Source organism: Taudactylus pleione, unplaced genomic scaffold, assembly GCF_031769625.1.
Source record: "Taudactylus pleione unplaced genomic scaffold, aTauple2 ptg000080l, whole genome shotgun sequence".
NCBI lineage: Eukaryota > Metazoa > Chordata > Amphibia > Anura > Myobatrachidae > Taudactylus > Taudactylus pleione.
Window position 1 is genome coordinate 11,264,029 of NW_028284482.1, and position 19,861 is coordinate 11,283,889.

The window sequence follows — 19,861 nt, forward strand, 5'->3', positions numbered from 1 at the left end:
GGCAAGAAGCATTTTTCTGGCATCCACCAAATCCAGATTTGTCCATCAAACTGCAAAATGCCAGGTGAAGCATGATTCTTCTCCTCAAAGAACAAGTTTCCACTGCTCCGGAGTCTTACGGCTGTGTGCTTTACCTGTGTGTGCTGAAGGGGCTTTTTTTATGAGAGGGATAGCTCTGGTCGGACATAGGGCCAATGTGAGGTCATGACTTAGCAGGCTGACGTATCCTTTGTATATGCACAATGACCCGCACACACGTCTCAATTCTTAAAGCGTAATTGTGATTCTATGCTTTGCATCTCCCATAAAAAATAAATTGTATGTTTCTTTCATGATTAACTACCAGTATTTTGGACCCATCATTCACCGGGTCACTAGCACTCATCTCTGCCTCCCGCACCCCGTCTTTCTCTCGTCTATGTCCCCCCTCCCCTATCGTCTATCATCTTTGTCCTCCTCCCATTTCTCTCATATGTGTGCCGTGTGCCCCTCTCACCTTTATCCCCCTTTCCCCTCGTCTCTATCTCATCCCTGTCCCACTCCTCATTTCTCTCACTCTCATCTCATCCACAATTCTCTCTCACCTCTGCCTCTCTTGTCTCTCTCATCTCTGGCTCTTATCTGTCTCATGCTCCCACCTCTGTCTCCCTGGTCTCTCTTATCATCTTTGTCCCCCTCTTGTCTCTATCATCTTTGTCCCCCTCTTGTCTCTATCATCTTGGTCGTCCCTCTCTCCTCGGTTAGGTCTAGAATTGGGTGCTGCAAAGGACCTCTGACGTCACACCCACGTGACCCGCAACAAAAGGGGGAGGGGCAAGGATTACAACGTGGGCCAAAAGTGGCCCCTCGCGGGCACGCCACGCTTTGGCCACAGTGGCTTGCTATGCTCGCCACAAAATTATATTCCCCCTCTAGGCCCACGTGGATGGTAACACAGGAGTGGTCCAGCCTTGCTGCAGTGGTCACGCGGTAGTGACGTCAGAGAGGTCCTTTCTCCAATTTGGATCTAGCAGCAACCCTCTCTCCTCCTGTCCTTTTTATTTATACTTTCTATTGATTGACCAAAGAATTCTGAGATGGAATAAAAAACATAGCAGATAAGTCAGGGACAACATAACATTGCATTTAAAAATAAGCAAATAGGACAGTGTAGGTTGCAGAGCAGCATACAAGTTCCACCAAATCATGTATAAATAACTTAAAACAAATAAAGTTAATTAAAGAAAAAAAAAAACACAAAAGAGGGAAACGCTGCTATTCAATCACGTGATCCGGAAGTCATCACAGGTCTCAGGGCGATGATAGCCAATCACCGGGGAAATCTGTACCAGTGGTGATCATAGAGAGGCTTGGAACGCATCAGTGGCGTGACCGGTTCGGAAGTAGCTAGATCCGTCCGGTTCGGTGGTGGAGAGAAGGGATAATGGCGAAACATCACCCGGATCTCATCTTCTGCAGGAAGCAGGCGGGAGTGGGTAGGTCCGGCGAGAAATGATCTGTCACAGGCTGAGGGGATGTTGTGCCGGTAGCAGCCAGGCATGGCGCCTACCCTGTCCTCATTCATAGCATGTGCTGCTGTGTGTTTGCAAGTGCATGCTCATGTGTGCTGGCCTGGGGCAGGAAATTGAGACACATGCGGTCACTGCCTTAGGCCCAGCTGAAATGACGGTAACAACAGGGGGTTAACAATACTATGCTGGATATAGATGGACAATCTGTTTCATTATACTTATGGTCATGTCTTAGTTGCTGGCAGAAGTGTAAATATGACCTAAAAGCCATCAAGTATCTTGATGTAAGATGTCTCAGTGAAAATAGACCTTGGCTTCCAGCGTGCTTGCTTTAGGTGTATGGCATCCTGTGGTAATGGCTGTAAGTATAAGAGATGGGTCACACAAAGCAGTTATTCTGATACCATCATTTTCTGCACTAATTGTCAGGCTACACATACAGACAAGAAAACAAAAACTCTCTTTGTTCAGTTCATGGGAACAAAAACAGCAGCCAGGTCATTACAGTTGCTCGGCAGCCGTGTATGTCTGCCCCGTGTTTTGAATGTGTGCTTGTGGTGCATGTGAACTGTGATTTATGTAATAGGATCATGTGGATCATTGCTGGTGTATGTCTACAAGCAATGTTTCTTATGCGGTAACCAGTATGCACGTCAGGTGCATGGATTATATAATAATAATATACAATCCTTTCCTGTCCTGTAGTAAATCATGCCCCTACTAATGCTGTGCATACACACTTTAACATTTTTTTTGTTATTTTTTTCAGCCATTGGAAGACTGTGTGAAAAATGTAAGTACAGTAAATGCAAAAGCTGTTGCTACTGTCAACAATCCTAAAATAAACCTGTTTATAACTGTCTTTTAACTAATTGATATTCTCTCTTTTTTGGGGGGAACAGTGTACAGAAAATTTGTATTATTAATTCATATTTGTATGGTCTGTCTCACTGAGCAAAACAGTTTATTTTATTGTCTGTCTGGTACTTTGTTCATAAGAATACTTGATTTATTGTTTGAAGACTGTAATGCCTACTATGGATATGTATTTTTGCCCTTGTAAAGTGAAATCCAAGATGTATGTGTGTGTGTGTGTGTGTGTGTGCGCGCGCATATATATATATATAATTATTTTTTATTAATTAGAGAAGGCGGCACTCAGAACTATAATACCAATGCACAGCTGGTTAAGAATATAAGTCAACGTTTCAATACATTATTGTCTCGTTATCCTGATGACGAGAAAATAATGTCTTGAGACGTTGACTTATATTCTTAACCAGCTGTGCATTGGTATTATAGTTCTGAGTGCCGCCTTCTCTACTATTTATGTTGGGTCCCCGCCGAGGGACACCTAGGAGGGCACCAGCGTGTATTGCTTTTGGATACAGTGGGAGTGCTACCCATCCTGGACTTTTTGTGTGTGTGTATATATTTATGTAATTTCACATTAATATAATTAATGTTACATTACATGTAACTTAATGCCCCAATTCACATTATGCCACACATAGAGCTGTATTCAATTAGCGACGAAAAGCCTTAGCTTTTCGCATTTCTCACTTATCCACGTATTTAATTGTAGTTTCTTTTCACCGGTGCGAAAACGCAATGCATTGTAATAGGCGAAAAGGTTCTGCCTATGATTACCTGGCGGAAAAAAGTGCAGAATTGCGATTTTGGGATGGAGAGGTGCTGAAACTACTCTGCACCCTTTGTACACCCCCCTTGACGCTAACTGCGTCAAAAAACTCTTAAAAAAAAAAACCACACAGGACACCTCAAAAAAGCACTTTGAAAATGTGACTAAAAAGGTTCAAAGTGGGGGTACCAATTTAAAAAAACTAGCGAAATAGCCTTTGGGGGGGTCTGCAAGTATGGGGGAGGTGTTTTGTTGATTGCAGGTGTTTGCTGAAGGTGCGTTTCTTTGCGCTTTTTAATGCTTGACTTTAGCGATTTTTTTTTTTTTTTTTTTTTTGTATATATAAATATTCTTGCATCCATTTTCATGTACCCCAAATTTGATGGGACTACTTATTTTTCCAAAAAAACAGTGGTAAATACTATTCTTCACCACTTGCTCAAAGACTCTAAATAGCACCTATTGAGACCATTTAAAGATCCCAAATACCTTTAGCAGGGCTATTCGGGGTTACCCATAATGAACCCCCATGTCGGAGCATCTTTTGGGAGGTCAGGCTGATTTCCCCAAATATGACAGGATTTTTTGCTGTTTTCGCCAGGTACTGTTTTCGCAGATTTGGAATTGAATACGGGGATACGCGGGGACGGGCGCGATAAATTTTCGACCTCCGATGGCTGCGAGAAGGCCGCCAACGGACCTTTCGCTTCAAATTGCATATGGCCCTATGTGCCCAAAATTCACATGCCACTTAATAGTAGCCCCAATTCACATTATAGCACACAGTAGTGTCCCTTATGCATGTTATGCCATACAGTAGTGCCCCTTATGCATGTTATGCCACACAGTCATACCTGCTTTATAGAAGAATGCAAGAGAATGGGAACTACAGTGGGCATGTTGTGTGCTTGCTCCTATCTGATGGTTACACTGCAGCAGAGACTGTCTCTCGGGCTGGTATTTCAATACAGTGACAGTAAAAAGAGCCTGTTGGCCAGTAGCAGTAAGTATAAACAGGAGAGGGACGAGTAACTACATGGCTTTCACTGATAAGTGTTTAGGGGTGTTGAGTGTGTTTAAATGATCAGAACATCCAGGCTTTAGTGGGGGCACCTGTATTAAGGGTCCCCAGATTATAAAATGGAGGTCCCTACCTACATGTCAGCCAGGGCACTGGCTCACAGTGCAGTGCATTGTGTCCTTCGCCCATCCCAGGCTGATAGAACACACCCGGTGGCTGACTTCCCAATATGGTGCCTGGAGATTGTGGCTCTTCATGGACATGGATCTGGTGAGATGACTACTCATGTACCGGCCACTCACATCATCTTTACTGCCAGGCTGACCATGTAGGTGAGGACCCAGCACATGAACGGTCTCGTCTGAGCAGCAACCGCTGATATCCGCCGACTCTGAGCTCTTCCATGGCACACCCCAGCCTGGGAAGGAGAGCGATGAGGAGAATCGTGAGGGGAAGGAGTGAATAGGGGGATAGAACCTTTAAGTGTCTGTGCTTCTGCATGGGCACTATTCTGCACCTGTTCATAATGCATTGTGACAGAGAGTTTGCTCTATGCTTTAAGAAGCGTGAATGGGACTAAAGCTACTCTATGGCGACTTCCAGTGGACTTGCTATGCTCTGGTTAAGTGCAGGGAGCAAACTGGAAGTTCCATAAAAGGGAGGTAGTGCCTAGTGTGATACCATCACAAGTATAAGTTATTCTCTCTTTCTCTCTCTCTTTGCATATATGTGTAAAAAACATAATTAACAAGTATACAATAGTTAATCATTTTATTTATGTTGCACTTTTCACCTTTAGTACTCAAAGGGCCATATTAAATTTGAGGTGAAAAGTCCGTTATCGGCGATGACCTTATTTTCACCTATTTCAATTATCCCCATATTCAATTTCAAAGACTTTTCACCGGTGCGAAAAGTCTTTGTAAAAAAACAGGGATAAGTTTTCTCCACAGAATAGATGGCGAAAAAAAAAATGCAGAATTGGGGTTTAGGGGTGCAGGTTTAAAAAAAATAAAAAATAGCCTGCACCCCTGGTAATGTCCCCTAAAAGTAATGTGTGTCAAAAAAAGTAAAAAGAAAAATCGGGAAACCCCAAAAAATGAACTTTAATTTTAGGGGTGGAAAAAAAAATGGCGGACAAACTTCTAAAGTAGCGAAATTGATTCCAGAGAAGTTCCCAAATATGCGGCAGGTATTTTCTTCATTGTGGGTGGTAGCGGCAGGTGCATTTTTGAAGAATTGTTAAAAATCACTTTAAAATATGCTTGCACCCATTTTCATGTACCCCAAATTTGATGACCATAGCTTATTTTTTTGGTAAAAATAACTAAGTGCTATTCTTCACCACCTTCTTCAAAGCCGCATTTATGCACCTGCCGCGGCTATTTAAAAACCTGACTTCTTCCCTTCAGCAGGCAAAATAGGGGGTACCCATAGTGATCTCCCATGTCTGGACATCTTTAGGGGGGTGCAAGGATGATTTCCCGAAAATTGACAGGGCTTTTTGCCTGTTCCAGTTTCGCCGGGTCCCGTTTTCGCGTCCTTAGAAATTGTATACGGTGATAAGCGGGGACGCGCGCGATACTTTTTCGCCTGCAAAACAGGCGAAGAAGGCGAAAAGTCCGGACTTTTCGCCTCAAATTGAATACAGGCCAAAGTGCTTTACGTTTTCAGAAAATAGAGATAAAAACTAACATAATACAGAGTTAAATTTTTAGAAGATACAGTAACAATGTACTTAACACACAGGTGTGAGGCAGCCATTTTGTGTCATTAGTTCCATGGATTACTCTTCGTACCTAATGTAGGTACCAAGCGACGCAGCCATCTTGAGTACGCTACATAGGCTACAACCTTGCAGACTAGGCAGTTGCTGGAAAAGTAGACACCCCTAATGGGTGAGTTACAGAATACTATAGCGAGATATGAAATATAAGATCCATACAGGTTCATCATATACTTGAAAATACAAGGTGAATCAACCATCTTAGGCGCACTATATAGATTACAGTGGGTGAGACGAGCAATATATGAACATTTGACATTATTGGGTAAATGTGGAATAGGAGTGGAGGCACAAGAAATTCACATAATCATTAAATCCGCGGATTGATCATCCTACTAAAGTACTACGTAGGTTACCATGTACAAAATAAGTAATGCATGGAGATCAGCGAAACATTAGGTAATTATGTTTAATTAGCTAATTATTAGGAATTATGTTAATTCCTTTCATAAGTCATTTGTTCCATGTGGAGTTCATCTTACCCATGAATGTGCCAGGCAAAGCAGCCATCTTGAGCGCACTATTTAGGTTACAGTGGGCGAGATAAGAATTTAGTAGTAGTGTGATATGCAGTGGAGAATTCTAAAACAAATCCTGACAAAACAGGGAAGCAACCATCCTGGATAAATGACAGTGGTTACCCTGGTAAAACTGTGTCCTGATTAATATAGATATTGTGATGGTGTGTTTAAATAACATTGGAATACACACCATACTAGTCAGTCTCTCATTCTCACTCACACTCTCTATGTATGTATATTTATATAAAATAAATAAGTAATGCTCTTCTGATAGGTGAAAACAGAGGATCTCTTATCTGAATAAAGGGGCCTATCCATTAGCAGATATATTGAACGACTGAACGATATATCGTTCAGTCGTTCAATTTATCTGCTAATGGATAGGCCCTGAACGATGACAGATGCGCACTCCTGCTGCCGATAAATTTTATCTTTCGTGTCTCCAACATGTTGGTCAGTTATCGCATATCGCTGCCAGATATTAGAAATATCTGGCAGTTTATATGCGGTAAACGACGAACGATATTAACAGCTACAAAGCACTGGAGAGAAAAAAATCCACTCCCTGAATGAAGTCATGCAATATCGTTCATAGTTTCTTTTGCAAAAATCTGTCATGTACGTGACAGATCTTTCAGCACAGCCACCGGAATTTTCATTAGATATCTTTTGTCTTTCATCGTTCAGAAAAACATCTGCTAATGGATAGGCTCCTTAATACTGGATACAGTTTGGTGTCCTATTCTCCTCTTTGCCACCAGGGGACAATAGATGAGGCAGATCCAGTTATCCGGATTCAGCTCTTAGAGGACCTGGCTCCTTTCGTTCCAGCTGGGTTTTTTTCACAGTGTGTAATCAGATACCCAATTTGTACAAAGTTTGCAGTGAGGAGACACTATATACACCTGGTTATTTGTGTACTCTTCATGTGTTCTCACGGTTTAAATTGCTCTTTAAGATAATTAATGATTCGCATTTTTTGGCACATGTGATAACTACCGTGCTATTTTCTTACAGTTGTAGCCTGCACTTCTTAGATACTGGTTATTATTCATTTTTTTTCATATAGGTTAGCTATTTCTGCAGGTTCTAGGACTATGTCCTTTTAGTTAAGTGGCCGCACAATAGTATATTTTTTGCTTATCACACTTTGAGGGTATTATTATGATAGATATATATATATATATATAATGTTATTTTCTCTGTTTATATTTAACTATGTAAGTTCACATATTTGTTAAAACAGAGCGATCCACCTGAATAGGCAGACAGCTTAATTACAATTGTGTTTATATTGCCTTTATGGTTCTATTTTACGTTTGTAGGTAATACACCACAAACTGGATACATAAGAAATAGATACCTAGATAAAAAATTGCCTATATCATGTAATATAATTGTTAGACAGATATAAGAGCCATACAGGGTTTTCATTGTTGAGATCATAGTTTCTTTTATGTTTCTTTGATGTCTTTCACTCTATTAACTGCGGACAATGTTATTTGAGTAGTTCTCTCATTGGGTGTCCAATGCGTAGAGTATGACACTCAACAGCAGAAATGAAATGTGAGTAACGTCCCCGTTAAACTGTTGTTTCTAAGGGCAACCTGCTCTCCGGTAATCTCTCACTCTTCATAGATAGCATTTAGCAGAGGTGAGGAGTAGCAGTCCTATGCTCTGACTTTTCTTATTATAATCCCACACTCAGCTCTAATATGTATGATGTAATAATGGGTACAAACTGATATTCAGTAGGTATATAATCCTTTATTGATAAATTGATTATATTATATTTACTATATTATATTTCGCCAATTAGGAGGACATCACACTTGCTTCTTTACCTGATATGAGAATATTGCAATATTTATCTAAGTGCAAGTTGTTTTTTTGTTCTATGTTGTACGTGTTTTTGTATGTTATAAATTGTCAATTGGGTAAAGATATGGTCTTCTATTATTATATGACCTATTGTTTTAGTAATCTATATTAAAAGTTATATTTTAGGGGTATTTGTAGATGTATTCCTGCCCCCTCTCTCTTCATTGACCTAAGAGTGCTCACAAAATAGTTTATTTTTCTTTCCACTTTTCCGTTCATACTATATTACATATAACTCTAGTGAGCACCGCCACTTTTCTATTATAAGTATATTCCATTTATACTTTGACAGTGTATACAGTAGCTTAATCATATGCTTAAATATATATACTATTCTACAATAATAAGCCTGTGCGACGTATTTCCTTTTCCCAAAATTTCCCTTCTTTATACTATTTGTGTTGTCAAACGCTGAAAAACAAATCTGGTTCCCCTTTCTGATTCCCTGTTTGGAAAGTCAAAACATTTGCAAGATCTTACTAGAGGACATTGGGCCTGGTTCTGAGATGTACAGCTTTGCGTCATGATTTTGATCAAAGCATTTAAGCCTGCAGCCCATCGTCAAGGGACCCCTACTTTTTCTGCAGGTTCCCACACTAGCATATATGCCCAGCACACCATTACATTGCAGTTAAATGTACTCCCCTCCTAGATACAGAGGGACACATCTATACAGGGGCTGGCTGTGAGCCACACTCAACTAGGCCTTTTATAGCCTTAATTGAAAGCTGCCATGATGGCACAAGGCTAAATTTTTAAACAAAACAGAAAGTAAATATGCCTGCACTCGGTTTTACCCATATCATACATGGTACCAGCAGCGTGGCATTAGTAATGCCATAAATGTATATAAAACAGAAAAACTTTTGCTATTGGCGCTAAAAATAATTTACTGCAAATCTGTGTGTGTGCAGCAAATAAAACCAAGGGGATTTTGTCATGATTTGATCAAGGCATTTAAGCCTGCAGCCCAGCGTCAAGGGACCCCTACTTTGTCTGCAGGTCCCTACATTAGCATATATGCCCAGCACACCATTATATTGCAGTTAAATGCTACTCCCCTCCTAGATACAGAGGGACACACATATATAGGGGCTGGCTGTTAAGGTGCGTATCCACTAGCAAAGAAACGACCACGATTACGACATTGTAATCGTGCAGTCGTTTCACAGTCTGTTCTGTGCCTACACTGAACGTTCAGTGTAGGCACATCAATCATATATCGTATGATGTGGATAAAACCGAGTGTGGACATATTTATTTTCTGTTTTGTTTAAAAAAATTTCATTTGTGCTATAATGGCAGATTTCAATTAAGGCTATAAAAGGCAGGGTTGCATAAAAATCGGATTTTTGTGTTATTTAAATAGGATTTTTATTTTTATTTTTTTTTTTAAAGTAAACTGTTAACTTTTAGAAGTTTGCACCTTGTTTTAGTAATACATGAACAATTTTTGAAGTGAGAAGAGTAACAAAATGAACACAGTAATAGAATAAATACACACTAAACAGTTGCATCATCAAGTACAATTAGGCTCTGAATTTCACTCACATCAGTTGTACATGTCTTTGTTCACGTCCCTCAGGTTTGTCCTCAAAAGGCTCTGTAGCATGCAAACATCTTAGCTGCTTTTTCATTTCCTAATCTGTTGCATGTCTTGGATTGTACAAAACCGTACATTGAAAAAATCCTTTCAATTCCTGCACTTGATGAAACTGTGGTGAACATCTGCTTTAGAAGATTTACTACAGAAGTGTCTAACTGAAGTTAAGCTGCGTAGGACATCCACCAGGCTAGAGGAGATACTTGGCGTAAAGTGTCCACTTCAAACATGTATGGTGCAAATGGTTTTATGGATGCACGAAAGTTGATAATGACCAGTATAATTCGATGATTATTGGCATGAGCAAACTCTATAGCAGTCTCAATTTCAGCAGGACTAAGCTTTTTTTCCCCTGCACCGAGGATCAAGTAAATTAGCCAGCAAGTGGGCATCTGTGAGTGCAATTTTAGCTCTTGCCTTTGCCATGTTTACTACATTGCTGCTGTGTCCAATCTCTTCAAGATCATCTAACAGCTTCTTCCACACTTGTACGACCTCCCTGATTGTGCAGTTGCGTCTTTGTGCACGATCCAGGGCTACAATTACATAATTTGATTTAAATCGTGCAACCCAGATGATTTAAATCATGATATAATCATTTGATTTATATTGTGCAACCCTGATTAAAGGCCTGGTTGGGTGTGGCTCACAGCCAGCCCCATGTATAGATGTGTCCCTCTGTATCTAGGAGGTGAGTACATTCAACTGCAATGTAATGGTGTGCTGGGCACATATGCTTGTGCCTAGGGGTCTCTTGCCTAAGGGCTGCAGGCTTATATGCTTTGATAAAAACCAAGGGGATTTGTCACGATTTGATTTGCTGCACACACCCAGATCTGCAGTATATTATTGTTAGCGCCGATAGCAAAAGTTTTTCTGTTTTGTATACATTTATGGCATTGATATTGCCATGCTGCTGGTACCATGTATGATATGGATAAAACCGAGCGCGGGCATATTTATTTTCTGTTTTGTTTCATGCAAACATAAGCCTCTTATTTCCAAATTACTGCTGCACACTACACTTTACACTGTCCAATATAAACGAAACACTTTCCTCTAGCTCCATTTGCGTTTGTATAAAGGAAAACCGTCCTTTCTGGAAGGATGTTGGGAACCTGATTACCTCTCTTACAGTTGCATTCTCCCCTAAGTTCTACCTCTTGGCAAAAGAGATCCCTGGAGCCTCCTATCGCCATACTAAGCTGATTCATCACATGCTATCAGATGCCAGATAACTGTGGACTGAAAAGAGCTTCTGTCCATGGCTACATGCTATCCTTCCCAGGATCTGGCATATTTTACAAAATGGAATTTGTTTATTATACACAATACATCCCTAGCTTTTTCTAAAAATGGAACCCTTGGACTTCTGTATCCAAACCCAATTCGTTTAACTGATTTTCTATCACTCTTCCCGTCTGGATCTACAACCTATAATTTGCTCCCACCCCTCCCCCTCCTTTGTCGTCCAACCCCCTGGCCACATTTCCACCCTTTCTTGTCATCCTATTACAATTTGGTTTAACACTGTAATGGTTTGTCAGGCCTGCACTTGGTTAAATACCCCACCCATTGTTGTCCCAAGGACTACTCCTCTCTTCTTTATTGTGTATGACTGTATACCTGTCTCACACATCTTGGTGGTCTTCCTGGCTAGAGCATCTCTTACATGGATGCTTGGTCAGTTCGATACAGATTCACCATATTTTCTTATGTTGGATTTGGCAATGCGCACTGGGATATTAAGTTAAATCTTATATCATTCCCCTGATTTGGTTCTTTTCAACAATATTTTCTGGGATATGCTTTGAATGTTTATAATGGATGTCTAGTTTGCAAATGCTCTGATCATTATGGGACTTCTCACAGACAGGTTTACATATTTTGTATACTCGTCCTCAGAAGTTACATTTAATAGTAAAGCACCAATGTCCAATGAACAACTGATTTGCCTCTAGGGTTTCCCAAACATGGTTCTCATCGCCCACTCACAGTCCAGACATTAGAGATCAGCACAGCTGGGTAAATCAAACTGAGATAATTAAGCCACCTATGCTAATGTATGGATATCCTTAGTACCTGGGCTGTGAGTGGGCCATAGGGACCAAGTTTGGAAAACACTTATTGAATCAATTATTTTCTGTTCTTGTTTGTAATTAAGTAATGGCTTTAAAGTTGTTTTGACATAGCAAGAATTTACTAGTCCATTTAGTTCTATGATGTAAATAAAATGCCTGAGGGGGTGAATACTTTTTTTTTTTTATTTATTAAATCCCCTTTCTATCCTTTTGTCAGATTCATGTAATTTGTAAGAATTATATGAAAAAATGAAATATTTGGCCTTGTCCTTTTTGTAGGTGACGGGAAGTGTGTAATATGCGACTCCTACGTGCGCCCCTGTACTCTGGTGAGGATCTGCGATGAGTGTAACTATGGATCTTACCAGGGACGTTGTGTGATCTGTGGGGGCCCAGGAGTGTCCGATGCTTACTACTGCAAGGAGTGCACCATTCAGGAGAAAGATGTGAGCAAATCAAGTAAAATGTATCCCTACAGGAGGGAACAAATGTCAGTTATATGTGGTTATGTTGGAACATATGTCAAATACATTGCTCATTTCCCAAATGTTTCTGATGCATTCATCATGTGATAAGAGGAATGGACCAATTGTTATAGATCTGCACTTGTAATGGCTTACCTCTGATATATGGGCATTGTTCTTACACATCATAAACCAGAATTTCAGTATTGGTGTATGCTACATAAATACTAGATCCCCATGGCCGTCTCTTCCCTCTTTGCATACATTCTAGCAGTTCATTTTTCTATTCTGTCTTGGTCAAGAAAATATGGTTTCCAGGGAAATGGGCATGATAAAAAAGAAAAGAAAAATGTACTTTATATTTTTAAATACGGTTTGGTGTGGTTTATGGTTTTCGCATCAGAAATATTAGGATGTAAGACTCTATCACGTGTGTGAACACTCCCAAAATAGAATCATAAAAAATGCAAATCTGATGTTACTTGATGCGCTGTGTTTTTCTCTACAGTTATTTTTAGGATTGGAGGAACAGCTTTCACAGGAATTAACAGAAATGTCTTTCTCCATCTGGGGTACACTCTAGACAATGGGAGTGTTCTGAGGGTTGAGGAGCTAGCACTTAATAGGTTAACATTTCTAAGGTATATAAGATCCTCCCCTAAAGGAGAGGTCAGCAGTAGGTTAACTAGTAGTTTGTTTTTCTTTCACCAGTACCTTATCTTTTCCACCCATCTCTTTACCTTTAACAGCTGCAGTATGCTTGTTCAGGAAGAGAGGATGCCAACAGTTGGTTGGCTGGATCAGGGGCCAACTAGCCAGATGTTCTGCAGACTGATGGAGCTCCCAGTATGGGAAACACCTCGACAGCAGGCACCGGTAGCTAACTAGGACCACAACCTGGTACTGCTGAGGCTCAGCTACCAGCAAGGGTCAGTGGCTGGGCAGCTGTAAGGCGGCCGGCAGGAAGTGCCATCGCAGTCACCGGGATACCCAGCTGAAGGTCACTGGTGGTAGAAGACTCTGCAGAAACAGTGTCCCACCGCCGGGCACAGCAGGCAGTCAGAGGCAGTTGCCTGCTTTTGCAGGGGAATGCAAAGCTCCAACTAGGAGCTAGATGAAAAGCAGCACTTTATTAGAGACATTTTTGTCTTCAGTTGGGCCCAAGATGCATAAACGTCAGCTTATGGAGCATTTATCGGTTTTTTTTTTTGTTTTTTTTTTTTTCCTGGTTCTGACGTCTCCTCTTCTGAGGAAGATTCTGAATTTGAGGCTTCTGTATCCTTTATGGGAGATGGTTCAAGCGTTCAGGGGGTAGATGACCTGGTTAAAACAGTGCATCAGGTTCTTGATCTTTAGAGATATTGAAAATCAGGATACCCCCTATGAGGATTTATTTAGAATTAAGACGTTTAAGAAAAGATCTTTTATTTTCTTCTCCACAATTAGTAGCTGGACCTCTGCTTAATCCTGATAAGAATTTTCAGATTCCACGCAGGTTTCCCGATATGTATCCTATTCCAGACAGTGAAATAGCTTACAAGGAATAAGGATGTTCCTGTACGCTGATTATATAAGGCCACATGCTCTCCCTATTGTGGATGGAGCTCAGACCAAAAGTGTGAAAGCATATTAAAATCTATTTGTTGCTGCAGTGGCAGCATTAAGACCCGGTATTGCTTTATCTTGGGTACCCCTGGCAATAGAAAATTGTTTGACATTTTGATAGAGTATTCAGTCAGACAGCATGAAGTCTCAACTATTGTCCATTGCAGGGCATCTCTAAGTAGGAGCAGAATATTTGGGAGAATCCTCTTTGGATGCGTCTTCTGTACAGTGGAAGATTTCTGGGCTAGCAGTTGTGGCTAGCTGCTTTCTGTGGTTAAAATCATGGAATGCGCCAGAACTAGATAAAATTATTTCTGAGGCCACAGGAGGTAAAAGTGCATTTTTACCATTTGGTAGATGTACTAAACCTAAGGTCTCTCGTTTCGTCCACCTGTTAAGCAGCAGTCTATCTCATCCTTCTGGGCCAGGGGTCAGCCGCCCATGTTCCAAGGTTTTGCAAATAGAGGAAGACAAATTACAATGAATAAGAAGGAGCCAAGGAAACGGGAGCCTAGACTCCAGGATAAGTCGGCATGACGGGAAGGGCATACACCCAGAATTGTGGTGGGTGCACGTCTGTTATTCAGGGACCAGTGGAAAAAGTCCTCTTCAGACAGATGGATGACAAGGTTACATTCTCCGTCTTTTGGGTCCACCACCAAGAAAATTATTTACTACAGGGTTAACAATTGACAAAAAAAGAAGTGTCTGGCTTTAGAGCAGGCTATTACGACCCTTCAGGACTCTGGAGTCGCTGTCCCAGTACCAGAATGCTGAAGAGAAATGGGATTTCCAATATATTTTTAGTCTAAACATCAGATGGGAGTCACATACCCATTTTAAATTTAAAGGGCTTAATACAAGACTGAGGTTAGACCGATTCAGGATGGAATCGGTAAGATCAGTTCTAAACGGAATGGAGGCACAATGTTTCTGGCATATAAAGACATCAAGGATGCCATCAGTGTCTTAAGATTCGTGGGGGTATATTTACTAAGGTGAGAGTTTTTAGAAATGGAGATGTTGCCCATAGCAACTAATCAGATTCTGCTTAACATTTAACTAGCACCTTCTAGAAGATAATAGCTAGAATCTGATTGGTTGCTATTGGAAACATCTCCATTTCTAAAAACTCTCACTTTAGTAAATTTACCCCGTGATAGGAGGAAGACCTTTCCAATTCATGGTCTTACTTTTTGGTTTAGTCACATGCCCTCACATTTTTACAAAGATCATGGTAAGCCTTCTAAGGTCTATAGGAATAAAGATGACTTCCTATCTAGATTTACTTTGCAAGAAAGACTCAAAGGTTTCTCTTCAGTCAAATCTGCTAAGGACAGTGGACATCATACAGTCTCATTGCTAGGTTATCAATTGGTGGCAGTCCAAGATGATTCCTAGCCTAGCCTTTCCTGTCATACTTGGGTATACTCAAGAGTTTTGACTATATAAATAAGAAAAATGTAAAGAAAATATTATAAATATCTTCATTGTATTAGTCTAATCCTTTTTATAGTCGGCATTATATACTGCTGCACCTTTGTATAATGCACAAATGAACCCTCGGGTTCATATATGTATCTGTAAATCTGGCTCTGATACTAGCCATTGCCTCCCCAAACATTTATCTCACCGCACGTCACTGATTCCTACTCGGTAAATGAGGTTGTTAGGTCATTCAATACCCAACTAGCCAAGGTGGTCTTTCCAACAGATAAGATCAGAGACCTTCAAAATTTTGTAAAGCAAAACTTTTGAAGGTCAGAAGTCTATCTGTTCTTTGTTGTATTAGGGAAGATGGTGTTCTCATTCAAAGCCGTCCAGTATGCCAGGCTGCATTCCAGGATGATCCAGTTAAACATTATAAAAGTTTAGTTGCTTGCCAACCATCGGCTATAAACTCAATTTATAATCCTGTCACCAGAAACGAGACAGTCTCTCAGATGGTGGCTCCGGTCAGAGAACTTGAACAAAGGCAGGAGCGTTCTCGTCCAAGATTGGTTGGTTATCATGACAGATTCTGCTGGTCTCCTAGGATCGTGGGCTGTGATTCTAAACCATCATTTTTAGGGAACAAGGAAACAAGGCTTACAATTAATGTGCTGGAACTAAAAACTGTTTAAACACATTGTTTTCTTCAATCTCTCTTGCAGCGAAAGCCTGTAAGGATCCAATCAGACAAAGCTACAGCAATAGCATACATAATTGGGTTCAGAAAGTTCCTTGGTCATGAGAGAATAATTTTAGATACTATCTTGGGCAGAGATGAATGTTCTAGCAATATTCACAGTTTTTAATCCAGCAATTGAATATTGGAAGGCAGACTTTGAGTTGCCAGTCTATTCTTCCAGGGGAATGGTCTCTGCATCCGGAAGTCTACAACAGTCTGGTAAAGAAGTGGGGACAGCCAGAGGTAGACATTATGGCTTCTCTGCTCAGGTCAGGGATCCAAGAGCTCTCTTACTAGATGCTATGGTGGTTCCTTGGAATTGTTGTCTGGCTTGCATGTTTCCACCAATACCCATGCTTCCTCGATGAGAAATTCCCAGTAATACTAGTAGCACCAGACTGGCCATGGAGAGTTTGGTACTCCGATACTAAACATGGCAGTGAGTCCAGAAACCTGTTGTCTTAGGGGCTGATTGTTTGTCAGGACATCCATCGGTTAAATTTGATGGCATGACAGGAAAGTTCTTTAAAAAAGAAGGGTTACTCAGATTCAGTAGATTAGGCTATGATCAGAGTAAGAAAGTGTCTTCAGACTGTCATAGAGTCTGGAAATATTATTTTGCTTGGAGAAGGTTTCTCATTCTTATTTTAAATTACGAAGAGTCCTTTCTTTTATTCAAGCAGGCCTCAATTTGGGTCTTAGGTTGGGTTCCCTTAAAGTGCAAGTGTCAGCTCTATCTATTTTCAGAGCAGATTGGCTTTGATTCCAGAAGTTAAGAATTTTTTTTACAGGGCTTATTACATATTCATCCACTCTATAGGCATCCCATAGAGCCTTGGAATCTAAATCAGCACTTCAGTTTCCTCATTTTGAGCCTTTGCAGGATGTAGACCTGGAGTGGGTGACCTGGAGGTTATCGTTTTCATTTAGCTATTTCATCAGCTAGGAGAGTCAGAATTGAGAGCTTTAACCTGTAGGCCGCCATTTCTGATAATTCATGAAGCTAGGGGCAGTATTATGTACACTACCTTCTTTTCAACCCAAAGTAGTGTCTGCTTTTCCTCTTAACCAGGATATAGTAGTACCCACTTTTTCTAAATCGGGCAAGAGAAGATCAGGGTCAGTTGTCGTCTCTGTTAGATTTGGTTAGAGTGCTAAGAATTTATCTGGATAGGTCAACCAGTATAAGAAAGATTGTTACTTTTTCTTTATGACATTAAGAAAAGAAGGTGGCCAGCGTCCAAGCAAACTATAGCCAGATGGATTAGGGCCACAATTCATCGGGCATATGAGAGGGTTGACTGACCTATCGCAGCTAGGATCTCAGCTCATTCCACTTGCTTCGTGGGTGGCACAGAAGGGAGCTTCAACAGAGCAGTTATGTGGAGCAGCTACATAGTCCTCTGTTTTTTTTTTACAGATTTCCTGACTTTGCGTCCAGGGATTGGATGGAAAGTATTGGGCTCAGCCAAGGCTGAACATGCCCTCCCCTAGGGGGCTTTTGTACATCCCCATGGTCTAGAGTGTCCCCAAATGCAGGAAGAAAATAAAAACATCTTTAAAATAAGTTTTTGGAACTTCTGTGAAATGTTTTTCTCAGAGTCCAGAGCCCCTTTCCCTATTGGGTAGTGTGTGAGAGAAGGATGCAATCCTGTCCTTATTTTGTCCAACCTATCCTTGGGTCTTTTTATGTTCAAACTGAGGAAGGGGTTGGAGGGAGGAGCTTATATACCTGAAAAAAGGTTAACCTTTTAAGTGGTAGCTCCTCAATCCTCACTACACCCCAATGTTCTAGTGTCTGATAGACTAAAAAAATAAGATTTTTGGTACTTACCGTTAATTCTGTTTCACTTTCATAAAGTGTAGCTACCATCAGTGAGTACGTTCAAGGATTTTTTTTCTTGTCTGAAGCATAAAAATGTCTTCGATTTTACTGTGTACTCATGCCAGGTTCAATTTTTTAAGGAAACTTCTCCACACAGTGACATCATGGTTTGAGTTCCCCAAGTCCATTGTTTTGTAAGATTGGAGATTCCAATAACAAGACCCAGGAAAGCCAAGCAATAACCCAAGGGTACAAGGCTTTCCTTTACTGAACAAATTTGGCCAGGTTATGTGGTGGGCCATTATCTTTTACGCAGACAGTGGTGATGGAACCCTTGCCAGCTGTGTATTTATGCCATTTGATAGTAGGGACAGTTTAAATAATATGTTGTTGTCCGAAGAACTTTTTATTATGTTTTAAGTTGAACTGTGTGTATATAATAAAAATAATAGTGGAGAATCTTGTTACATAGGGGACTGTGTCGAGCCATTTTTTAACATAAAATTATGCAGCAGTTTCTGCAAAATTTTGTGTATCGATCCAATGTACTAATGGCACAATGCAGGATATTTCACAGAAATTAGCACTTCAGATTGCAGTCCCCATTATTATCAATGGGGACTGCGATCTGACCCCTTTGTGCTAAGCTTTTCTGAGTTTAGCCCCGGTAGTTTACACCATCTTCAGATAATGTAAACTACTGTTTGCCTATGGGCGCTTCAGGGGCAGGAGAGCTCCCCCTGCAGCCCCCAGCCGGCCTCGAAGCTGACGCTGTGCGCATGCGCAGTGTCAGTTTCCCCCGGGGAAGTTTTTCCACTTCAGTGAAAGACTTCTCCGAAATGCTGGGGATATAACTCGCGTGGACAGCGGTTACCGCAACTGCTGTCCCTGCTAGTTCCCGGTAGTACATAGCCAGAATATTTCATTAAAAAATTAAAATATTCACGGCAAGCTGGATTGTTAATCTCGTCAGTACCGCGACTATTAATACATAGGTCTCATAAACTTGTTCGTTGCACAGATCTATATTTGCATAAATTGCCAGGAAATCATATACGGTATTTAGAATTGCATTTCATTGTGTCTTATATTAATAAACAAAATGTACCCTGTTTCTCTGATTGAGCCTTTAGTAAATTTTAATCCTTTTATTTTGTTTTTTCTTTCAGAGAGATGGTTGCCCCAAAATTGTAAATTTGGGCAGTTCCAAAACAGATCTTTTCTATGAGAGAAAGAAGTATGGATTTAAGAAGAGGTAGTCTATGCCCGGGACCTGGGAGGATAAAAAAGTAGTGTTTTGTGGGAACTGCACGCATTTTCTATGGTTCCTAACAATGTCAATAAAATGTCTGGTTTTTACAACAATCGACTGTCTTATGTAAATTCTAAAGTGCTCCTGATTGTTTATTTTCTCTTTTTATGCAATCTATTTTCAAGAGATAAAGCTAATAAAACTGAGCAGGGAGAACATGGGCGTCTTTATACAAATGACTGTACTAAGGGTTATCGACAGCATCCCTCCAAATACATTCTCTCCAAACACTAAAAGGTCATAGAGGTAACAGCAGAAGCAACAGGTCAGGAATGAGAGGGCAATTAGAGAGGGCTTCTGCTTTGAGTGCGCATAGACCTCCATATATACATATGCTGTATGTGTTTTGCTGTGTCTGTAATTATTCCACCTGCTTCCACAGATAGAGATCTAGAAAACATGACCTGTTGGGGGTACTTGAAGACTGGAATTCAGAACC

General features: G+C 40.6%; 1 protein-coding gene across 2 annotated transcripts; it reads left to right on the top strand.

The window, feature by feature from the left end:
- The first annotated feature begins 1,270 nt into the window (after positions 1-1,270).
- Positions 1,271-19,475, top strand: PHF5A (PHD finger protein 5A). 2 transcript variants are annotated; one of them, XM_088468083.1, is made up of 4 exons: positions 1,271-1,475; positions 2,281-2,304; positions 12,326-12,492; positions 19,280-19,475. In XM_088468083.1, exons 1-4 carry the CDS (start codon positions 1,424-1,426, stop codon positions 19,367-19,369), a joined length of 333 nt encoding a protein of 110 aa, XP_088324209.1. In that variant the 5' UTR covers positions 1,271-1,423; the 3' UTR covers positions 19,370-19,475. The 2 variants fall into 2 exon arrangements, with proteins under 2 accessions (XP_088324209.1, XP_088324210.1); XM_088468084.1 differs by lacking the exon at positions 1,271-1,475 and adding an exon at positions 1,590-1,872.
- The last annotated feature ends 386 nt before the right edge of the window (positions 19,476-19,861 follow it).